This window comes from Stegostoma tigrinum, chromosome 7 (genome assembly GCF_030684315.1).
Source record: "Stegostoma tigrinum isolate sSteTig4 chromosome 7, sSteTig4.hap1, whole genome shotgun sequence".
Classification (NCBI taxonomy): domain Eukaryota; kingdom Metazoa; phylum Chordata; class Chondrichthyes; order Orectolobiformes; family Stegostomatidae; genus Stegostoma; species Stegostoma tigrinum.
The window spans coordinates 97,513,422-97,534,496 of NC_081360.1; the positions used below are offsets into that span (position 1 = coordinate 97,513,422).

At 41.7% G+C, this 21,075-nt stretch overlaps 1 protein-coding gene across 7 annotated transcripts in view; it reads right to left on the reverse strand.

Annotated features, from left to right (window-relative positions):
- adcy5 (adenylate cyclase 5) overlaps positions 1-21,075 on the reverse strand; it is a 405,848-nt gene that overhangs the window by 124,865 nt on the left and 259,908 nt on the right. For 6 of the 7 annotated variants that reach the window (XM_059647537.1, XM_059647542.1, XM_059647539.1 and 3 more), the window contains one exon: positions 4,675-4,833. The exons of the other annotated variant lie outside the window; for it this stretch is intronic. In XM_059647537.1, coding sequence (XP_059503520.1) covers positions 4,675-4,833 — 159 coding nt within the window. The remainder of the gene's footprint in view (positions 1-4,674; positions 4,834-21,075) is intronic. 7 annotated transcript variants of the gene reach the window in all.

Genomic DNA, 21,075 nt, shown 5'->3' on the forward strand with positions numbered 1-21,075 from the left:
CATTGATAAATTGTGCTTCAGACAGTTGTGTTGACCTAACTGCTGAATTGTTACAATCCACTGGGTATCCACTGTTACAATCCACTTTTGACGAGGACTCGTCTACTGAGGTGGTATGGGCTGAGATCAGAAACAGGACAGGAGAGGTCACACTACTGGGAGTTTTTTATACACCTCTGCAAAGTTCCAGGGATGTGGAGGAGAGGATTGGCAAAATTATTCTGGGCAGGAGTGAAAGGAACAGGGTGGTCATTCTGGGAGACTTTAACTTCCCCAGCACTGACTGGAAATGCTGTAACTGTAGTTTGTCAGATGGATCAGTTTTTGTCCAATGTGTGCAGGAGGGTTTCCTGACACAGTATGTCGAAGGGCCGACAAGAGGGGAGGCCACACTGGATCTGGTACTTGGTAATGAACCAGGACAGGTGTTTGATTTAGTGGTAGGTGCGCACTTTGGAGAGAGTGACCATAATTCAGTTACGTTTAGTTTAGCAATGAAAAGGGATAGGAACATGTCACAGGGCAAGAGTTACAGATGGGGGAAGGGCAATTATAATGTAATTAGGCAAGACTTAGGAGGCATAGAATGGGGTAGCAAAATGCAGGGGATGGAGACAATCAAAATGTAGAGCTGGTTTAAGGAACAGATATTGCGTGTCCTTGATAGGTATGTCCCTGTCAGGCAGGGAGGAAGTGATAAGGTAAGGGAACTGTGGTTTACTAAAGAAATTGTATCTCTTGTTAAGCGGAAGACGGAGGCTTATGTGACGTTGAGACGAGACGGTTCAGACGAGGCGATGGAGAGTTACAGATTAGCGAGGAAGGATTTAAAGAGAGAGTTAAGAAGACCAAGGAGGAGACATAAGCAGTCATTAGCAGGTAGAATAAAAGAGAACCCTAAAGCTTTCTATAGGTATGTGAGGAATAAAAGGATGACTAGGGTAAGTATAGGGCCAGTCAAGAAGTGGGAAGTTGTGCGTCGACCCTGTGGAGATCGGAGAGGTGCTAAACAAATATTTCTCATCTGTTTTCACTCAGGAAAAGGAGAACATTGTATAGGAGAAGACTGAGATACAGGCTATTAGGCTTGAAAGGATTGAGGTTAGTAAGGAGGAGGTGTTATCAATTCTAGAAGGTGTGAAGATAGATAAATTCCCTGGGCCGGATGGGATATTTCCGAGGATTCTCTGGGACGCTAGAGGGAAGATGGTGGAGCCTTTGGCCTTGATCTTTGAGTCATCATTGTCTACAGGTTTAGTACCAGAGGACTGGAGGATTGCAAATGGTGTGCCCTTGTTCAAGAGGGCAGTAGAGATGACCCAGGTAATTATAGACCAGTGAGCCTTATGTCTGTTGTAGGAAAAGTTTTGGAAAGGATTATAAGAGGTAGGATTTATAATCATCTAGCAAGCATCATTTGATCGGAGATAGTCAACATGGATTCGTCAAGGGCAGGTCATATCTCACAAACCTCAGTGGGTTTTTTGAGAAGGTGACCAAGCATGTGGATGAGGCTAGCGCAGTTGATGTGTTGTACATGGACTTCAGTAAAGCCTTTGATAAGGTTCCACATGGTAGGCTATCGGAGAAAATGCGGAGGCATGGGATTGAGGGAGATTTAGCAGCTTGGATTAGAAACTGGCTTTCTGTAAGAAGGCAACAAGTGGTGGTTGATGGAAAATATTTAGCCTAGAGTCCGGTTACTATTGGTGTGCCACAAGGATCTGTTTTGGGACCACTGCTGTTGTCATTTTTATAAATGATTTGGGCGCAGGCATAGGTGGACGGCTTAGTAAGTCTGCAGATGACACTAAAGTCGGTGGAGTGGTGGGCAGTGTGGGGGAATTTTGCAGGGAGACTTGGATAAACTGCAGAATTGGGCTGAAAGGTGGCAAATGGAGTTCAATGCAGACAAATGTGAGGTGATTCGCTTTGGGAAGAATAATAGGAAGGAAGAATACTGGGTCAATGGAAAGATTCTTGGTAGTGTGGATGTGCAGAGGGATCTTGGTGCCCATGTACATAGATCCCTAAAAGTTGCTACCCAGGTTGATAGTGCTGTTAAGAAGGCTTACGGTGTGTTAGGTTTTATTGGTAGAGGGACTGAGTTCTGGAGCCGTGATGTCACACTGCAACTGTACAAAACGCTAGTGCGGCTTCACTTGGAATATTGCGTACAGTTCTGGTCGCCCCATTACAGGAAGGATGTGGAAGTGTTGGAAAAGTTGCAGAGGAGATTTACCAGAATGTTCCCTGGTATGGAGCGAAGGTCTTATGAAGAAAGGCTGAGGGACTTGGGTTTGTTCTCATTGAAGGGAAGAAGGTTAAGAGGGGATTTAATAGAGACATACAAGATGATCAGAGGATTAGATAGGGTGGACAGTGAGAGTCTTTTTCCTAGGATGATGACATCAGCTTGTACGGGGGGCATGGCTGTAAACTGAGGGGTGATAGAATTAAGATAGATGTCAGAGGCAGGTTCTTTACTCAGAGAGTGGTAAGGGCGTGGCATGCCCTGCTTGCCAATGTAGTTAACTCAGCCACATTATGGGCATTTAAACAGACCATGGATAAGCATATGGATGATGATTGGATAGTGTAGGGGGATGGGCTTAGATTAGTTCACAGGTCAGCACAACGTCAAGGGCCAAAGGGCCTGTTCTGCACTGTATTGTTCTATGTTCTATGTATGGGTATACCCACAATGCTGCGTGGGAAGAATTTCAGCACTAAAGGAACGGTGATATATTTCCAAGTAAGGATGGTGAGTGACTTTGATGGGAATTTGCAGGAGGTGGTGTTCTCATGCACCTGAATGAAGGAACAGTGCTCCAAAAGCTTGTGATTTCAAATATACATGTTGGACTATAGCCTGGTGTCATGTGACTTTTGTTTTTATAGATGGTAGTGGTTGTGGATTTAGAAGGTGCTGTTGAAGCATGCTGGGTGAATTTCTGCAGTACACCTTGTGGGAGTGAACACTGAAGGTAGTGTCAAAGAAGCAGGCTGTTTTGTCCAGCATGGTATCAAGCTTCTTCAGTGTTGCTGGAGCTGCACTCACCCAGGCCAGTAGAACGTACTCCATCGTATTCCTGACTTGTGCTCTGTCGATAGTTGACAGGCTTTGAGGAATCAAGAGGTGAGTTATCCTGGAACTCCCCGTCTATCACAATGCTGGCAACACATGGGCATCACAACCACCTCTTCAGGGCAATGAGAAATGGGGTTAAATGGTGGTTCTGCCACTGTTGTTTACATTCCAAAAAAAAGAGTAATAAAAATCTTTTGTATATAATTTACAACAGTGATAACAAACTAATCCAACATGGGGAAATTACCATTGAGGCGAATTTTGTCCACACACATATACACCTCTCAATTTTAAACTCCTCCACCAGCTCCTTGCCAATATTTTGAGAACAGCGTGTAGGGACATTGAATGAGTCAGAAGAGGCCCAAAAGTTTAAAAATACTGTATTCAATCAAAACCTGGAATTGCTTATCTCTTCACTATTTGCATCTTCCAGCATTAGCAAGGAGTCCTTGTGGCCTCCATAGCCCCAGTATCTGCACTACTGTCCTGCATCATCCCTCAAACACTTTTTTCTACTCAGTGGTCCCACGAGTCCCAGGCTGAACCATTTTGGTCCATACTACTGTTCTCACTTCACCATTGAATTCATTGGGATTCAGGGGAAATTCAGCAGTATTAATCTCACCCTTTGACTCCCCATTGCTGAGTTCAAATAAGTCATATTTTTCTTGGGGCATAACTTTTATATTGCAGTGCGTAACTTTTTTTATTGTACGTAAATGCTTATGAGAAGTGGATTAGGTGTGCGGTATTGTCAAGCTATCAAACTATTTTGCCCTTTAAATTTTGATGAAAAAAACTTTCAGTCTTTATGAATTACAAAAGATCACGCTGTCAGTTTCAATAGCTGTTTGATGACATAACCCTGGTAGCTATAATAGCATTATTACAACTTGATTGCTCCTACAACCTGTCATTATTTCAGTGGTGAGTGCTATATATTGACAGCTTGATCAACGGTTCTAAGTAGTTACTAAAGGATCAGCTTTTATGATATAGGGTTTTAAGTATAGATGTTTGTTATTTTTATAATGGAATTAATTTCCTGGAAGATTTTATATATATCGAAAAGCTTTATATAAGAGTTTTATTTTTATCTCGTGCAGTCTGTAATACATACTTTGAACTTTATTTTATGTCATCTAAGTTTGGTTCCTGACATCTGCTATAGTGTATACTGGCTGAGTTTGCATGCAGGGTATAAGGGCAAAACTTGATAGATGGGTATGCATGGTAGGCGTGAGGGCACTAAGTTGACAAAGGAGCTACAAGGAATCATTGGTAGTGGGAGTCATGAATCTGCTAAAAGGGGAGTGGTTGTCAACATGGTATGCTCAGTGCAAAGTGACACATTAAACAGTGTGAACTGCCCAGAACAGTCAACATGCTTAATGTGGTTTAAGTGGCGCTACTGTGAGTGTCCGTCTATAATGATGACAAAACAGTGGCGATATTGACTTAACATTGATGGCCATTTGAGGAGGGCAGACAAGAGGTGCTGATATATGATGGGTTGGACTGAGGAAAAGCACCAGAAGTGTCGCAATCAGCTCAGCTTCAGGCGGAAACATAACTCTTACCCAGCCTTGCCTCCTGCTTCCATATGGTTAGCCAAGGTGACATCATTTGACCACACGTCAAATTGCCATTTACGGAGTCCAAGGACCCCACAGTGCACTCGCCCGCTGTGAATCCCAACTCGCATATTTACGTTCACACCTGTCACCTCTCGGACTAACCTACAGGAGGCGAGAATAGAAATGACAGCAAATGATGCAGATTCTTCATGTTGCATGCATTAACATTTCAATGATTGGCATATTCTTTTAAGAACATCTTTCAAATACTTCCTTTTGTGAAAATCTTGCAAAAATTAACACTTTTGTCTGAGAGGCTCGAGAGAAACACAGGGAGGGCCAACCTAAAGAGAGTTGAAATCCTTGCATTTAATGTAGCACCTTTCAGTGCCTCAGGATACCCCAAGGTCTTTCATGGCCAATTAAGTCCTTTTGGTTTTTGAGTACAGTCATTGTAGTAACTTTGGAGACACAGCAGCCAATTTGTGAGCAGCAAGTTCCACCATACAGCAGTGAGATAAATGACCATATCATCTCCTGTTGTGATGTTTGAAGGACGAAAAAATATTGCCTGGATGTTGAGGAGAATCTTCCCAGCACTTCTTTCCTATGGGATCATTTATATCCATCTGTGGAACATGGATTTGAATACTACTGTGTCTGATAATGAAATCTGAATTCATTGAAAATATGAAATTAAAAAGCTAGTCTAAACACTATTGTTGTTAAATTATCAACTGTCAATAATCAATTGTTGTTAAAAAGCCATATGGTTCACCAAAGTCCTTTAGGAAAAGGAAATCTGCTGACTTATATGCGGCTCCAGACTCACAGCAAAGTGGCTGACTGTTAACTGCCCTGTTGGCAATCTGGGACAGATAATAAATGCTGGCCATTCAGTGATGCCCAGTTATTAGATTACCTACAGTGTGGAAACAGGCCCTTTGGCCCAACAAGTCCACATTGCCCTTGCAGCATTCCACTCAGACCCATCACCCTATAACCCACACACCCCTGAACACTACGGGCAATTTAGCACGGCCAATCCACCTAGCCTGCACATCTTTGGACTGAAAACCGGAGCACCCGGAGGAAACCCACGCAGACATGGGGAGAATGACCAAACTCCACACTGACAGTGGCCCGAGGCTGGAACTGAACCTGGGTCCCTGGTAATGTGAGGCTGCAGTGCTAACCACTGAGCCACCTTGCCACCCTAAAGAGTAAAAAAGATGCAGATTTCCTTCTTCAGAACTCCAAAACATTAACTCTGCTTTCTCTCCACAGATACTACCAGCAGCTGCTGACTTTTTCCAGCAATTTCCGATTTTGTTTGTAATAGCTAATGTTGGCACCAGACAGGTTACTAAGCAGTAACTTATAATTGCTATATTCTTAGAATTAGAATTACCTCTGGAACTGCTATAGTAGTAATTATTAAATGGTACCAGTCCCAGCAACAACCTTGCACTGAAAGTCGGCTGCATGCTAGAAGTCATAAATTTTAATCATTGCTAACATAAGTTATTTCAGTAGTTCCATAAAAGCTTGACCACATAATGGGCTCAAACTTCTAACAGAGGTAGTCTTTGACCCAGATCACCTTAACATGGGGGTATTTAGGCACATAATTTAATTTCTCCTAGCTAATGATATTATCTTATAGGAGTTAAAAGGGTCATTGATAGCATAGTTAAATGCATTTAAGGGTATTTTTTTCCCTTTCCAATTTTCCCGTGCTTTTTCTAAAGTGAAACAATACACACCTACTAGTGGATGTGGGTTTAAGGTAAAAGGGGTAAGTTTAAAGGAGATGTGAGGGGCACTTTTTTTTACACAGAGGATGGTAAGTGCCTGGAATGTGCTACCAGAGCAGGTGGCGGAGGCAGATACAATAGCAATGTTTAAAAGGTAACTTGACATATATGAATAGGCAGGGAATAGAGGGATATGTACTTTAAACAGGCAGAAGTTTTTTTAGTTTAGAAAGGCATCATGTGTCAGCACAGTCTTGGTGGGCCGAAGGTTGTGTTCCTGTGCTGTACTTTCCTTTGTACAAACAGTGGTAGACAACAAAGACCCTCTGGTCTGGCCAATTTACCACACACAATTGGAAATATATGTGTATCATAATACATATATCCTTCAATCCGGATCTTGAATCACCTCAGTATTTCCAAAGGCTCACGAATTTTATCTTGAATGATGGATTCTACTTAAAATTTGATCTGCATTTACTTTGTGCCATTCACAACCACAGGACATTGCAAGGTGCTTTGCACTTAATGAAACACTCTTGAAAGGTAGTAATTGTATTGTGGGAAACGTGGCACCAATTTGAGCAAAAGCAGTTTTGTTACTGAAGTGAAACAAGGTAGATTTACTCTGTTTGCATATCTAATGTCTTTTGGAATCTGCCCGTTTGTTTACTGTGAAAAATTATTCTCCTGCTTACTGTAACGTCCTGGATGCTATACGATTAAATTTCACAGAACACTTGCAAAAATCAGTCACAAGACAAGGTTATGGTTATGATAAAGTAATTTGGAGAGAGTACTATACAGCAGCGATTGTTCCTGAACAGAATTATGTGTCAATCATGGGTCAGACAGAGATCTCTGATAGGGTTGTTAAGAAAGCATATGGTGTGTTAGGTTTTATTGGTAGCGGGATTGAGTTTCGGAGCCATGAGGTCATGTTGCAGCTGTACAAAACTCTGGTGCGGCCGCACTTAAGTATTGCGTACAGTTCTGGTTGCCGCATTATAGGAAGAATGTGGAAGCGTTGGAAAGGGTGCAGAGGAGATTTACCAGGATATTGCCTGGTCTGGAGGGAAGGCCTTATGAGGAAAGGCTGAGGGACTTGAGGCTGTTTTCGTCAGAGAGAAGAAGGTTAAAAGGCGACTTAATGGAGACATACAAGATGATCAGAGGATTAGATAGGGTGGACAGTGACAGCAAATTTCCTCAGATGGTGATGGCTAGCACGAACGGACATTGCTTTAAATTGAGGGGCGATAGATATAGGACAGAAGTCAGAGATAGTTCTTTACTCAGAGAGTAGTAAGGGCGTGGAATGCCTGCTTGCAACAGTAGTAGACTCGTCAACTTTAAGAGCATTTAAATGGTCATTAAATAAACATAGGGATGATAATCAAGTAGTGTAGGTTAGATGGGCTTCAGATTGGTTTCACAAGTCGGCACAACATCAAGGGCCAAAGGGCCTGAACTGCGCTGTAGTGTTGTATGTTCTTGTGTTACTTTTTACTTTGAGGGCAGCTAGTATTAATAATGTTTCCGCTGTCAGTTTGACACAGGACACAGAATAGAAGCTTCTATTGTTCAAGCAAAAGTCCGTGTTGTCAAGAGTGTTTAAAAGGGGCCTTCCATTTAAGGATGAGATGACAGAAAAAGCAATGGTGTCATGGTAATGGCATGGGACTAGTAACTCAGAACCTGAGGCTAGTGTTCCAGAAAGACGGATTCAAATCCCAGTATAGCAGATGGTGAAATCTAAATTCAGTAAAAGTGCGGGGGAGGAAAGAATACAGTCTAACCACTGTCACTTATTTATAAACTCATCTGGTTCACTAATGCCCTTTAGGGAAGGAAATCTGTACGGCCTTATTTGATCTGGCATTTATGTGACTCCAGAACTACAACTGATCTGAACTGTCCTTTGGACATTAAGGGCCGGGCAGTAAATGCTGACCTAGCTAGTGATACACGCATCCCATGAACAAAACAAAAGTTGTGAGGCTTTGGAACTCTTCCACAGAGGGCAGTGAAACTAAGTAATTATATATGTTTAAGATTAAATTGGACAGATTCTGCATTGACAAGGGAAAGTATCAGATCAACCGTGATTTTCTACACGGCAGAGCAGGTGTGAGGGCTGAGTAGCCAACCCCTGCTGCTAATACATATTTTTGTAAGAGATGGAGTTGGTGGATGAAGTGAGAAGTTGATGAAGGAGGAACAACTAATGGAATTGAAGGGTAGAAAAGTGTCTCTTCCTTGTAGCTGGTGATGAAAAGAAAGCAAAAGCAAACTTGATCCACGCAGTGAATATCATTTTCTCTTTCTGGTACATTTGCAATAAACGCCAGCATGCAATTTCAAGATCACAGTCAGTGTTGATTCTTTCCTTAAATAACATCTATTTGCCTGTAAGAATCATTGGATGGCAATCAGCAAAAGAACATGGTGAGACTTATTTTTTGTTCATGTTGCAGCCTTTAGCTGCAATGCTCCATTATTTTGTGAATGTCTTTCTTTAGAGCATAAGAGACTGAGAGAGGGTCTTATAGAAGTGCATAAGATTATGAAGGGCATGGATAGGGTGAATATACTCAGTCTTTTGCCCAGGGTTGGGGAATCGAGGACCACGGGGCATCAGTTTAAGGTAAGAGGGGAAAGAATACATGGGGACCTGAGGGGTAACTATTTTACACATGGTACATGTATAGAATGAGGTTAAAGAGTAGATTTGTAGCTCAGGTTGTGGATGATGTGGTTGGTTGGCTCGCCTACCTCATTAGGCTACCCTACATCAGGAATACATCTGAACTGACCACAAGACTCCTACGACCACTGGGTATCAGGCAGCACACAAACTCACATCAATGCTACGACAACTGCTCACCTGAACCAAAGACTCACTACCCGCTACAGACAGGGCCAATGTCATATACAAGATTCCCTGCAGAGACTGTGGCAAACACCCATCGTACAAACGGGAAGAAAATTAACATCAATTCGCAACCAAAAGATATGACCAATACTCCCTCATCTCTATCCACATGGATAAGGAGAACCACCAATTTGACTGGGACAACACCAAGATCCTGGAACAAGCGGAGCAGAGACAAGCACAGGAATTCCTAGAAGCCTGGTTCTCCACAAAGAAAGCCATCAACAAACACACAGAACTCAACCCCATATACACTCCATTGCGAAGGAAAACCAGAAGTGAGGTAATCCAGCTCAACGGACCCCAGAGTTTAATTAACAGGCAGGAACGACAGTGTTTCATCGGAGGCTGCACTGATTATGTTACCCAGCGGGGTAATGAAACGTCTGCAGAACAACAAGCCAGTTCGGCAGGTATATTCATGACATTTAAAAGGCATTTGGACGACTACATAGATAAGAAAGGTTTAGAAGGATATGGGCCAATTGCAGGGAAATGGGGTTAGCTTGGATGGACATTTTGGTTGGTATGGACCAGTTTGGGCCAAATAGCCTGTCTCTGTGCTGTATGAACCGGCAGCAGAATAGACCTTAGAGGCGTTGAAACAGTTCGAAGTGTCAGTAAGTGGAAAATAAGAGGTGAAATTAGACAAGTGGGGTGGGTTGGATGTGACTGTGAAGCAAGTCTTGTGGCTTGCTTGACAACTACATAACATGGCTTATCAAGGTGAAAAATCACATGATACCATGTCTATGGTGTTGTGTGATTTCTGGCCTTGTCCATCGCAGTCCAACACCGTCACCGTCACACCATGGCTCATCATGATTAAAGGCCTTCAGATTTGTATATTACGTAGTAAGTCTGGCTGACAAAGACTATGATAGGCAGTTTTTGATTTGGGTAACTTTGTGCAATGGAAGCACATGATGGAATCTGAGAGGGGGTGCCAGTGGAAATTCCACCCATTAATTTTATTGTGTGGAACATAGAACATAGAACATAGAACAGTACAGCACAGAACAGGCCCTTCAGCCCACAATGTTGTGCCGACCATTGATCCTCATGGATGCACCCTCAAATTTCTGTGACCATATGCATGTCCAGCAGTCTCTTAAATGACCCCAATGACCTTGCTTCCACAACTGCTGCTGGCAACGCATTCCATGCTCTCACAACTCTCTGCGTAAAGAACCTGCCTCTGACATCCCCTCTATACTTTCCACCAACCAGCTTAAAACTATGACCCCTCGTGCTAGCCATTTCTGCCCTGGGAAATAGTGGAAGTTCTGTTATATTCCAAATCTTGAATTCCAGAATGAAATGGGCACATTTTTGGCAACTGATCCTTCACCTATCTCCTGTGGAGGTCTACTGAGTTAGAATGAAATCTATTTCAAAGTGCTGTATGTTTTTTCAGGGAAGCACATTTTTTAATTGCCACCTTTTGCATTTTTCTTCTGTGAACTAGAGAGATTTTACTATCTATTGTTTTAAATTCCTCCATTTTACTTCCAACAACACATGCACGCCACCCACAAAATTCCTTATTACCAAGATCGAGGTATTCAGAATAAGCTACCTCTGCATTGTCACTCTGTTACTCCTCTTCACTTGCTGAAATGGTAAAACTGACTTTAATGCTAAGCCCTTGCCTCACCTGAACCGTCAGCTTTCTTTAGTTCCTCTACTATCATCCCTCCATTACCTTCTCAAGCTTATCAGTGAGACCCAATCTTTGCTTTCTCAATCCCATTCCCAATAAATGTTGACCACCCAACTTTCGCCAATATTGTTAATGCTTCTCTTTATTCAGGAGGGTCTTTGTGGGAGCTTGCTATTGGACCATAAGACATAGGAGCAGAAGTTGGCCATTCAGCCTACTGAGTCTCTTCTGCTAAACTGATCATCCTCAACTCCAATTTCTTGTCATTTCCCTGTAACGCTTGATTCCTTCACTGCTTAAAATCTCAGTCTAGAATACTCTTAATGACTTAACAGGTAACTCTGTGGTCAAGAGCTCCACAAATTCACTACTCTCTGCGTTAAGAAGTTAATCGTGTCATGGAGATGCACAGCATGGAAACAGACCCTTTGGTCTGACTTATGCATGCCAACCAGATAACCTAAATAAATATAGTCCCATTTGCCAGCATTTGGCCCACATCCTTGTAAAACTTTTCCATTCAAGTACCCATTCAGGAGCCTTTTAAATGTTGTAATTGCGCCTGCCTCCACCACTTGCTCTGGCAGTTCATTCTATACACGCACCACCCTCTGCATGAAGAAGTTGCCCCTCAAGTGCCGTTTAAATCATTCTGCTCTCACCTTAAACTTATGTCCTCTGGTTTTGGACTCCCCCACCCTGGGGAAAAGATTTTGTCTATCTACCCTATCCATGCCCCTCATCATCTCATCTGTATCTTATTAGACACAGGGAGGCGATGGCCTAGTAGTATTATTGCTGAACTGTTAATTTGGAGACCCAGGTAAAGTTCTGAGGAGCTGGGTTTTGATCCCATCATGGCAGATCGTGGAATTTTAATTCAATAAAAATCTGAAATTATGAGTGTAATGATGATCATGAAATCATTGTTGATTATTGGGAAAAACCCAAATGGTTCACTAATGCCCTCTAGGGAAGGAAGCCATCATCCTTAACTGGTCTGGCCTACATGTGATTCCACACCCAAAGCAATATGGTTGACTCATGGCTGCCCTCAGGGTAATTAGGGATGGGCAATTCCTGCTGGCCTAGCCAGTGATGCCCTCATCATGAATGAACACAAAAAAATGCCTACATCCCATGAATAAACTTAAAAACCATTTTGGTCACCTCTGTCCTAAAAGATTGTCCCCTAATTTTTGAACAGTGCCTCCTGACTCACTCATGAAAACAAACATTCTTTCCATGTTCATCTTGTCAAGGCACTTTTGGATCTTATACAATTTAATCAAGTCACCTCTTTCTGTTCTAAACTCCACTGGATAGAAGCTGAGGCAGTCAAGCCTCTCCATATTGGATAACCTCAGATAACAATCTAGTACACCTCCTCTGAACCACTTCCAACATATTTACATCCATGGAAGTTCTTTCTCTTCTTCTTCCTTTCATTTCTCACCAGATCCAATTACATCTTAGGCTATGGAAAAGAGAGAGGAAATAGTAAAAGTTCTGGCGGTAATTTTTGTATCTTATTTAAATATGCACTGCAACTACTGAGAAATAAATGTCTCAAACATAAACAAAGCATGTTATTCCAGTCAATTGGTTTGTCTACAGCACCATCTTGTTTTTAATTTTTTGTAAATATCTCTCTGCCTCATATAATCAGATTATAGGTCATCCCTTTGCTTGTTATTCAGCTGTTGATACTTTACTCACACCATTTGACACTTTTGAACACCTGCAGAGACTTATTATTTGACACTCCACTCACACCATTTGTATGATCTTTTGCTCTGGCAGCCCTTGATCTCTCTGCCTGTAAATTCTGTGTCTGTATGCTTCCCTCTCACTTCACTTGATGAAGGGGCTATCCTTCAAAAGCTTGTGATTTCAAATAAGCCTGTTGGACTATAACCTGATATCAAGTAACTTCTGACTTTGTCCAATCATTCCCACACCAGTACCTGCACATATTAAACCAAACAACCACAGTTTAGAGGCAAAAAAACTGCAGATGCTGTAATCCAATGTAGACAAACAGGAGGCTGAAAGAACAAAGTAGGCCAGGCAGCATCTGGAGGAAAGGAGCAGTCAATGTTTTGGGTATGACCCTTCTTCAGGACTGACAATCACAGACTAATTGCCAGTTATGCTCAAGTTCTTAGAATGCATCACTCAGGATTAAAATCAATGAGCATTTAGAAAAGCTTGTGTTAATCAAAATAAATATTAAAAACAAGAATGCTTGACCAATTTTGCTAAACTCTTCTTTGTAAAAGCATCCAATTGGATAAAGGGATTATACTAGGTGTGTTATAGAATGGTGAGATGTTGGCATAGTAGAAAGAACCAGGTTAACGCTTCAGGGACATGGCATTAAACTATTATCAATTGTTGTCAACACCTACATGTAACTCCAGACCAATATGGATGCTCTCCAAAATGGCACTAACAAGCCATTCAGTTCAATAGTAGTTAGGGATGGGCAAAAAAGGGGCATTTAAGGGACTTTTGGATAAGCACATGAATATGCAAGAAATGGAGGGATGAGGAACAAGGGCAGGCAGAAGGGATTAGTTTAATTTGGCATCATGTTCGGCACAACATCGTAGGCCGAAGGGCTTGTTCATGACTTGTACTGTTTCATGTTCCAAATGCTTACCTTGCCAGTGAAGTTCACTTCCAATGAAAAATATTTTTAAAATGGTGGACTTTTCACAAGGCTGCTGATGCTCACAAGAGGATCATTATGGAAATGCAGGGTTTAAGAGGAAATGGAGTAGACTGTAGAGAGAGTTTGATAATGGGCAGAAAGCAATGAGTCAGGATAAACAGACGTCACTGAGTTTGGAGAATGATTGGAAGTAGTATGTCCAGACATCAGCGCTAGGTCGCCCTTTCCTGACTGTGCATCTATAGTTAATTTGGGTTTGGATATAGAAAGCACAATCTCTGAGTATGCAAGACGGTAGGGGAATATAAATGAAGAGCAGTAGAAGACATGGATGGGCTGGTGGAACCAGAAAACAGATGGCAAACATTTAATGTGGTGAACTGAGAAAATTATATTATTTAGGGAACAGAAACAAGGAATGGGTGCATACAAGCAATGAAAGGGTATTGAAGAATGCAATGGTTTGTCATATCAGTTATGGCTCAGTGTCTGAGCAAGAGGTTGTGAGTGTCCACCCCAAGAACTTGAGCAAAAAATCCCAGAATGATAACCAAGAGAGCACTGTACTGTAGAAGGTACTGAGGCCCTATCTTTCCTTACCAGTGAATACATTAGATCCAACAACATTATCTGAAAAAGGAACAGGGTTGTTCTTTCAAGTGTCTGGATCAATATTTATCCTATGTCACCAAACCAACAGATCTAGTTGCGATTGCATGGCAGTTTGTAGGAGAATTCTGCAAATAGCTACCCTGATTTCTACATTATAATGGTGACCACACTTCAAAAGGACTTCACTGGTTGCTAAATCTTTGGGGGACTTTGGAAAGCCCTGTACAAACGCAAGCCTTCCTTTTTTTAAACTTGTTTCATGAAAAACAATAGAAATCTGAATTACTTTAAATAGTTCATACTTGGAATAGGACGTCAATTTGTCCATTCCGGATGTTACAGATTAAATCCATACAAAACTCACCCCCACATCTGAAAGCAGTCCGTGCTGCTCTATTAAATGCCAGAATGAAATTTTAATGTTGTCATGAATTAAGATAACATCTGCCTGCTGGGCCACATCCACTCAGTTTCAATTCCTTTTGTTTTGCTTGAAATTATGATGGGTAACAGTACAAGACAGGTTTTATTATCAAGTTGCCACCAATAAACTATCATTCTTTTTTGGATAGCTGTGGACAACATCAAATATTCATTCAGGGGGACAATGGGCAAGGAATGTTAATTCCTCAGTTAAATCAAGAGATTGTGGGTTCAATTCCTACTCCAGGGGCGAGCATTAGCAGCGGCAGTGCTGAGAAAATGCAGCACTGTTTTAGGGCTTGCCTTTCTGATGTGGTGTTAAACTGAAATGAAGTCTTCATGGCCACCCCCTCATCACTACATGTCTTTCCGCAAATCTCCACACCCGTTTATCGCCCCTCTTCTCAACCCCATCGCAGCCACATCTTGTCCGCTAGATTTCCATATCCATTGGTCTCCAACATCTCCCCTTACCCTCCACAGCTCTACTCTAAATTTCCATACTTCTCAATCTTCACCCCCTCTCCACAGCCATATCTCATCCTCTAAGCCTTCACATCCCTTGATCTTCAATCCCACCTGCCACATTTCTTCCTCTAAATCTCCACATCCCTTAATCTCGAATGCCCTCTGTGCCCACATATATTTTCCCTGGATCTCCAGACCCCTCCTCTCCAGCCATATCTTGCTCCCTAAATCTTCACACCATTCAATCTCCACACCCCTCCTCTTCAGCCATATATTGTCCCCTAAATCTTCACACTCCTCAATCTCTACCACCCTCTCACCAGCCATACCTCTTCCACTATATCTTCAATGCAGGACACTTCCCAATCTGGCCCAAGCACATTGGATAGTCAGTCATACATGAGTGAGACTGGCAGGTTCTCATGCAATAAGGGAATCAAGGGGATATGAGGTTAGGTCAGGAAAGTGGATTTAGGTACATAATCAGCCATGATTGCATTGGAAGGTCGAGCTGACTAGAGTGGCTAAATAGCCCCAAATGTTCTCAACCAATAAAACAGATTGCCTGGTCCTTATTCTAATGTTGACAACAGAAACTATCTCTGCCAAATTAGTTTGGATAACCGAAACAGAAAACAGGAGCAGGAGTAGGCAATTCAGCTCTTAGAGACTGCTCTACCACTCAATATGATCATGATTGGTCATTCCACACAAAGCCCTGTTCCTGCTTTTTCCCAATACCCTTTGACTCCTTTCGCCCTAAGAACGTTTCTTCTTGAAAGCATTCAATGTTTTGGCATTAACCACTTTTTGTGGTAGAGAATTCCACCGGCTCGCCTTTCTCTGGTTGAAAAAAAATCTCATCTCAGTCCTAAGTGGTCTACCCTGTCTCCTTAAACTATAACCCATGATTGTGGACTCGCTGGTCATTGGGAAAATTCTTCCCATATTCACCCTGTCTGATCTTGTTAGAATTTTATAGGTTTCTATAAATTCCTCTCCCCCTTCATTATTCTAAACACCAGTGAATACAGTACTAACCAATCCAGTCTCTCTTTGTATGTCAGTCCTGCCATTCTAGGAATCAGCCTGGCTAAGTTTCCTACATTATATCAGTGACCATAATTCAAAGGTATTTCACTCATAATACACTTAGGAAAGACGCTAAGTAAATGTAAGCCTTTCTTTTATAATTAAGTTCAATATTAAGTGTTTTTTTTCCTACCAATGGCACTAATGTAGGTCTTTTTCCATATAGGATTGTTCAACAATGTTTTGGTTTTCTTGATTTTGATTTTATTGTCACGTGTACCAAAACACAGTGAAAAGCTTTGTTTACAAGTGGTACAGGCAGATCACAGCACTCAAAGAATGTACAGATAAAAAAGACTTAAGAGGCATACAAGTTATTTTGCAGGTTACATTATTTAAAGCTAGAGTTCATTCAACAGTCTGATAATGGCTGGAAAGAAGCTGTTCCTGAACATGCTTAAGCGTTTGGAGGCTATTCAGTCTGTTGTGTCTGTGTAGGCCCTTTCAAAGAAATACTTAGCTAGTCCCAAATCCAATGGTCATACCTTATGCCCTGAAAATGTTTCCTTTTCAAGTAATTATCTAATTCATTTGAAAGTTATTTATTGAAGATTTACTCCTTATTTGCTTTAATCCTCCACAAAGTTGAATACATTGTTAAAGTTCCCCTAAACCTTCTCTGCCTTAAGTAACTACATTTCTGGATTCTCCAGTCTTTGTACATAACTGAGTTCCTTCACCCTAATGCTGGTTACCAAAGCCAGGCATCATCACTCAGAGCTAGCTCAGCATTCGCTTCATCATGGCTTAATACAAAAGTTAGGCCTCATTATTACTAGTGGCCAAATTCAGGCCTAAGGTAGCCTGGTAATTGTTTAAACAGAAAATATCCTGGTCAGTCAATATAAACCGGCTTCCCATCTTCCTCTGTTGACTGATCTTCTTGGCATCATACTAATTAATTGTGCAATCCAACTAATTAAATCCAGCCTGAGCAGTCTCTGGGCAAACCTTAACCCAAGCTGAGTTTAGGATATTTTTCCAGTCATTCTGTTCAGAGAGGTTATTACACACCTCGGTTGCAGTTGCGATTTGAACCTGGCCTTCCTGGTCTAGAGTTAGGGACATTGCCCCTGCATCATGACTCCTTGACCAATTTTATTAACCTCCAATTCTCATGACTTCAGAACGGAAGATTAGAATGTGTTACAATGAGGAATGCAGAAGTTAAATGGTTGACTTTGAGAATGAACAGATTTTTTTTGGCCTGACATGCCATTTTGAAAACCTACATGTTAAATATCTTACATGTGTGAATGATATGGATGTGCCAGTGCTAGATTGGGGTAGATAAAGTTAGAATCACATGACTCCAGGTTATAATCCAACATGTTTATTTGGAATCACACAAACTATCAGAGAGCAACCCCTTCATCACATGTAGTGACACAGCAGGGCACATAGACACAGAGTTTATGAGCACAGAGATCAAAAGATCATACAACTAGTGTCAGTGGTGTCACATGATAATTCTCAGCAGGTGGCCAAGAGTGTTAGATGGTCTGTAAAGTGTTTAAAAAGTCAATGTCAGTGCTGTGCTGTCATGGCAATCAGGCAGAGCCACAGGAATATAGAGAAGATGACATCTCAACTCAGAAGCTGAATTGTAGGTGTGAGTGTAGTTGTGTGTGTGTGACAGAGAGAGAGAGAGAGAGAGAGTGTTTGTGTGCTTGTGTGTGAGTGTGAGAGTGTGTGTGCGTGTGTGTATGTGACAGAGAAAAGCACAAAGTAAATCTGCAGTCCTAGTTTATGATTCTCTTAAGGTTAACATGCAGGTTCAGCTGGCAGTTAATGAGGCAAATGCAATATCAGCATTCATCTAGATTCTTTCCTCTCTCTTTGAGCCTTTCCAGCAACTTTGTTTTTGTTCCTGATTTACATCATCCACAGTTCTTTTGGTTTTTATTTAGTATTTAACTTCCACACCTCTTCCAAGCATGCCCACCTTGAAGAAGTTCTGCTCCTCTTGCCTATGTTTTTGTTCATCTAGACAGGGCTACAGCTCTGGTGACCTTGCATTTGGAATATTATGAGCAGTTTTGGGCCCAATATCTAAAGAAGGACGTGCTGGTGTGTGTGTGTGTGTGTAGGTTTATAAAAGTGATCCCAAGGGCCTGTCATATGAGGAGTGGTTGAGGACTCTGGCTCTGTACTTCCTGTGGTTTAAAAGACTGGAGGAGGGATATAAGAGGCCTGGATAGAGTGGACTTGGAGAAAATATTTCCACTAGTTGGAGAGACTGGGATCGAAGGGCACACAGTGGAAGGACAACCCTTTAGAACTGAGATGTGAAGGAATTTTTTTTCAATTTCTTCAAAGAGTGGTGAGTCCTGGAATTTATTGCTGTGGAGTCCAAATCATTGAGTATTTAAGTTCTTGATTAGTCAGGCCATCATGGGTTACAGGGAAAAGGCAAGAGACTGGGGCTGAGAAACATATCAGCCTTATTCGAATGGTGGAGCAGACCCTGTTCCTATGTGTTATGGCTTATGCCATCTTAAATAAGGGGTTATGAGTTTTTAGAATTCACTTCCTCAAAAGGTAGTGAAAGCAGAGTTTTTGGACGTTTTAAGGTATTGGTAGATGAATTTCCATTTATTTGAGGGCTGAAAGCACATCAGAACTATGTGAGAAAGTGCAGTAATCAGATCAATCAAGATTTTAATAAATGTCAGAATGAACTTGAGGGGCCTTGTCCTGTTTTTATTTTGTATGCGTGAGCATATCTTCTTACAAAGATATGGTTCTAATTTTAGTTCCAATGATTTTGCCCAATCATAATGGTGAAATTTTAATCTACTCATGAGTAAAGATAGGACAGGAGTAGAACACATTTCTGTGTCTCGTAATCAAAGGAATTTGTTTTGGGATTAACTAGTGTCTACAATGAAAACTACTTTTTAAATAAGACATTTTACAATTACAGACAATTGGTGTCTTATTCTGAAAAGACAGGACACCAAAGACCGTGACAGCGGTCTCATTAAATCTTTATCTCACAGCTTTTAATGCATCTCCTCAGTGTGAAGCCAGAGAGCAATCAGACCACATTGGGTCTGATTTTCTGAAACATTTCATCCTATCTGGTCCTGTCCCTCAGGATCAGTTGGACCCTCACTTAAGGCTAACATTAACTGCTTCTGGGGGGTGCCGCCTGCTCAGGCAGGTGACACGTGCTGGCTAGACAAAAGTGCAAGGATCCCAAAAGACCCGAAAGTGGCTACTGGCAAAGTTGTTGATATGAACATAGAACGTAAAACATTACTGCACAGTACAGGCCCTTCGGTCCTCAATGTTATGCCGACCTGTCATACCGATCCGAAGCCCATCTAACCTACAATCTTCCATGTACGTCCACATGCTTATCCAATGACTACTTAAATGTACTTAAAGTTGGCGAATCTACTACCGTTGCAGACAAAGCATTCCATTCCCTTACTACTCTCTGAGTAAAGAAACCACCTCTGACATCTGTCCTATATCTTTCACCCCTCAATTTAAAGCTATGACCCCTCGTGCTCGCTGTCACCATCCTAGGAAAAAGGCTCTCCCTATCCACCCTATCTAACCCTCTGATTATTTTACATGTCTCAATTAAGTCACTTCTCAACCTTCTTCTCTCTAATGAAGACAGCCTCATGTCCCTCAGCCTTTCCTCGTAAGACCTTCCCTCCATACCAGGCAACATCCTAGTAAATCTCCTCTGCACCCTTTCCAAAGCTTCCACATCCTTTTTATAATGCGGTGACCAGAACTGTATGGCTCAGTGGTTAGTGCGCTTGGCTTTCGGTCAGAACGGTTGTGGGTTTAAATTCCAGACCAAGTCAATAATGAAAGATGTCAATCTAGTACAGTAGTGAAAGAACACTGGGGAAAGATGACCAGACCCAAAACAGTAACTCTGATCTTTTCTTCACAGATGCTGCCAGACCTGCTGAGCTTTTCCAGCAACTTCTATTTTTGTTTCTGTGGGGGACTGCTGAACTGTTTGAGGTGCTGTCATTTGGGTGATATGATAAATTAAGTTGCCAGATGCCCTCTCAGGTAAGCATATTTCAGACAGGTAGGATGTTTCCCCTGATGTCCTCATCAACATCCAAAACCATCTACTTTGTTGATATTGCACTGCTGTTTATAGGAGATTTCTATGTACAAATTGAACATTGTACTTCATAAATTACAGTAGGACCCCAAAAGTACTTCACTGGTGCTGAAGTCTTTGGTATGTCCAAGTGGTTGTGAGAGGTGCTATTTAATGTAATTGCCTCTTTCAGTCTTACAGAATTGGACAGTCCTTGTAGTTTATGTTGAAAACAGGCAGACCTATGGAGTCCAATTCCCAAAATATTGTCAAAAGTCCGAGGCAGTGAAAACTAAATCAGCTTTATCATGTGGCCCATAGCAATTTCTTTCCATTAGGGTTTACCAAATTGTAAGGTGTAAGTCTACCATTTGTGACAATGTCAACTGTTGCTCTCTAACATGCGGCCTCTAAGACAGGTTATGAATTCAAATTCCATTTGAGGTTATTTTTTATTAATTCATGCAATGTGGATGTCACTGGCTGTGTCAGCATTTATTGCCCATCCCTAGGGGCCCTTAAAGAGGTGGTCATGAGCCATCTTCTTGAACCTTGATGTACACAGGCTGACACTCCCAACCTGATGGAAACACGGTCTTTCAGTTCAGTTCAGTTCTTTTCCAAAAGCCCTATTTGCCATTTCAGGTAGACATATGACATCCCATTATTTTGAAAAAGGACATGGGAATTTTTCAC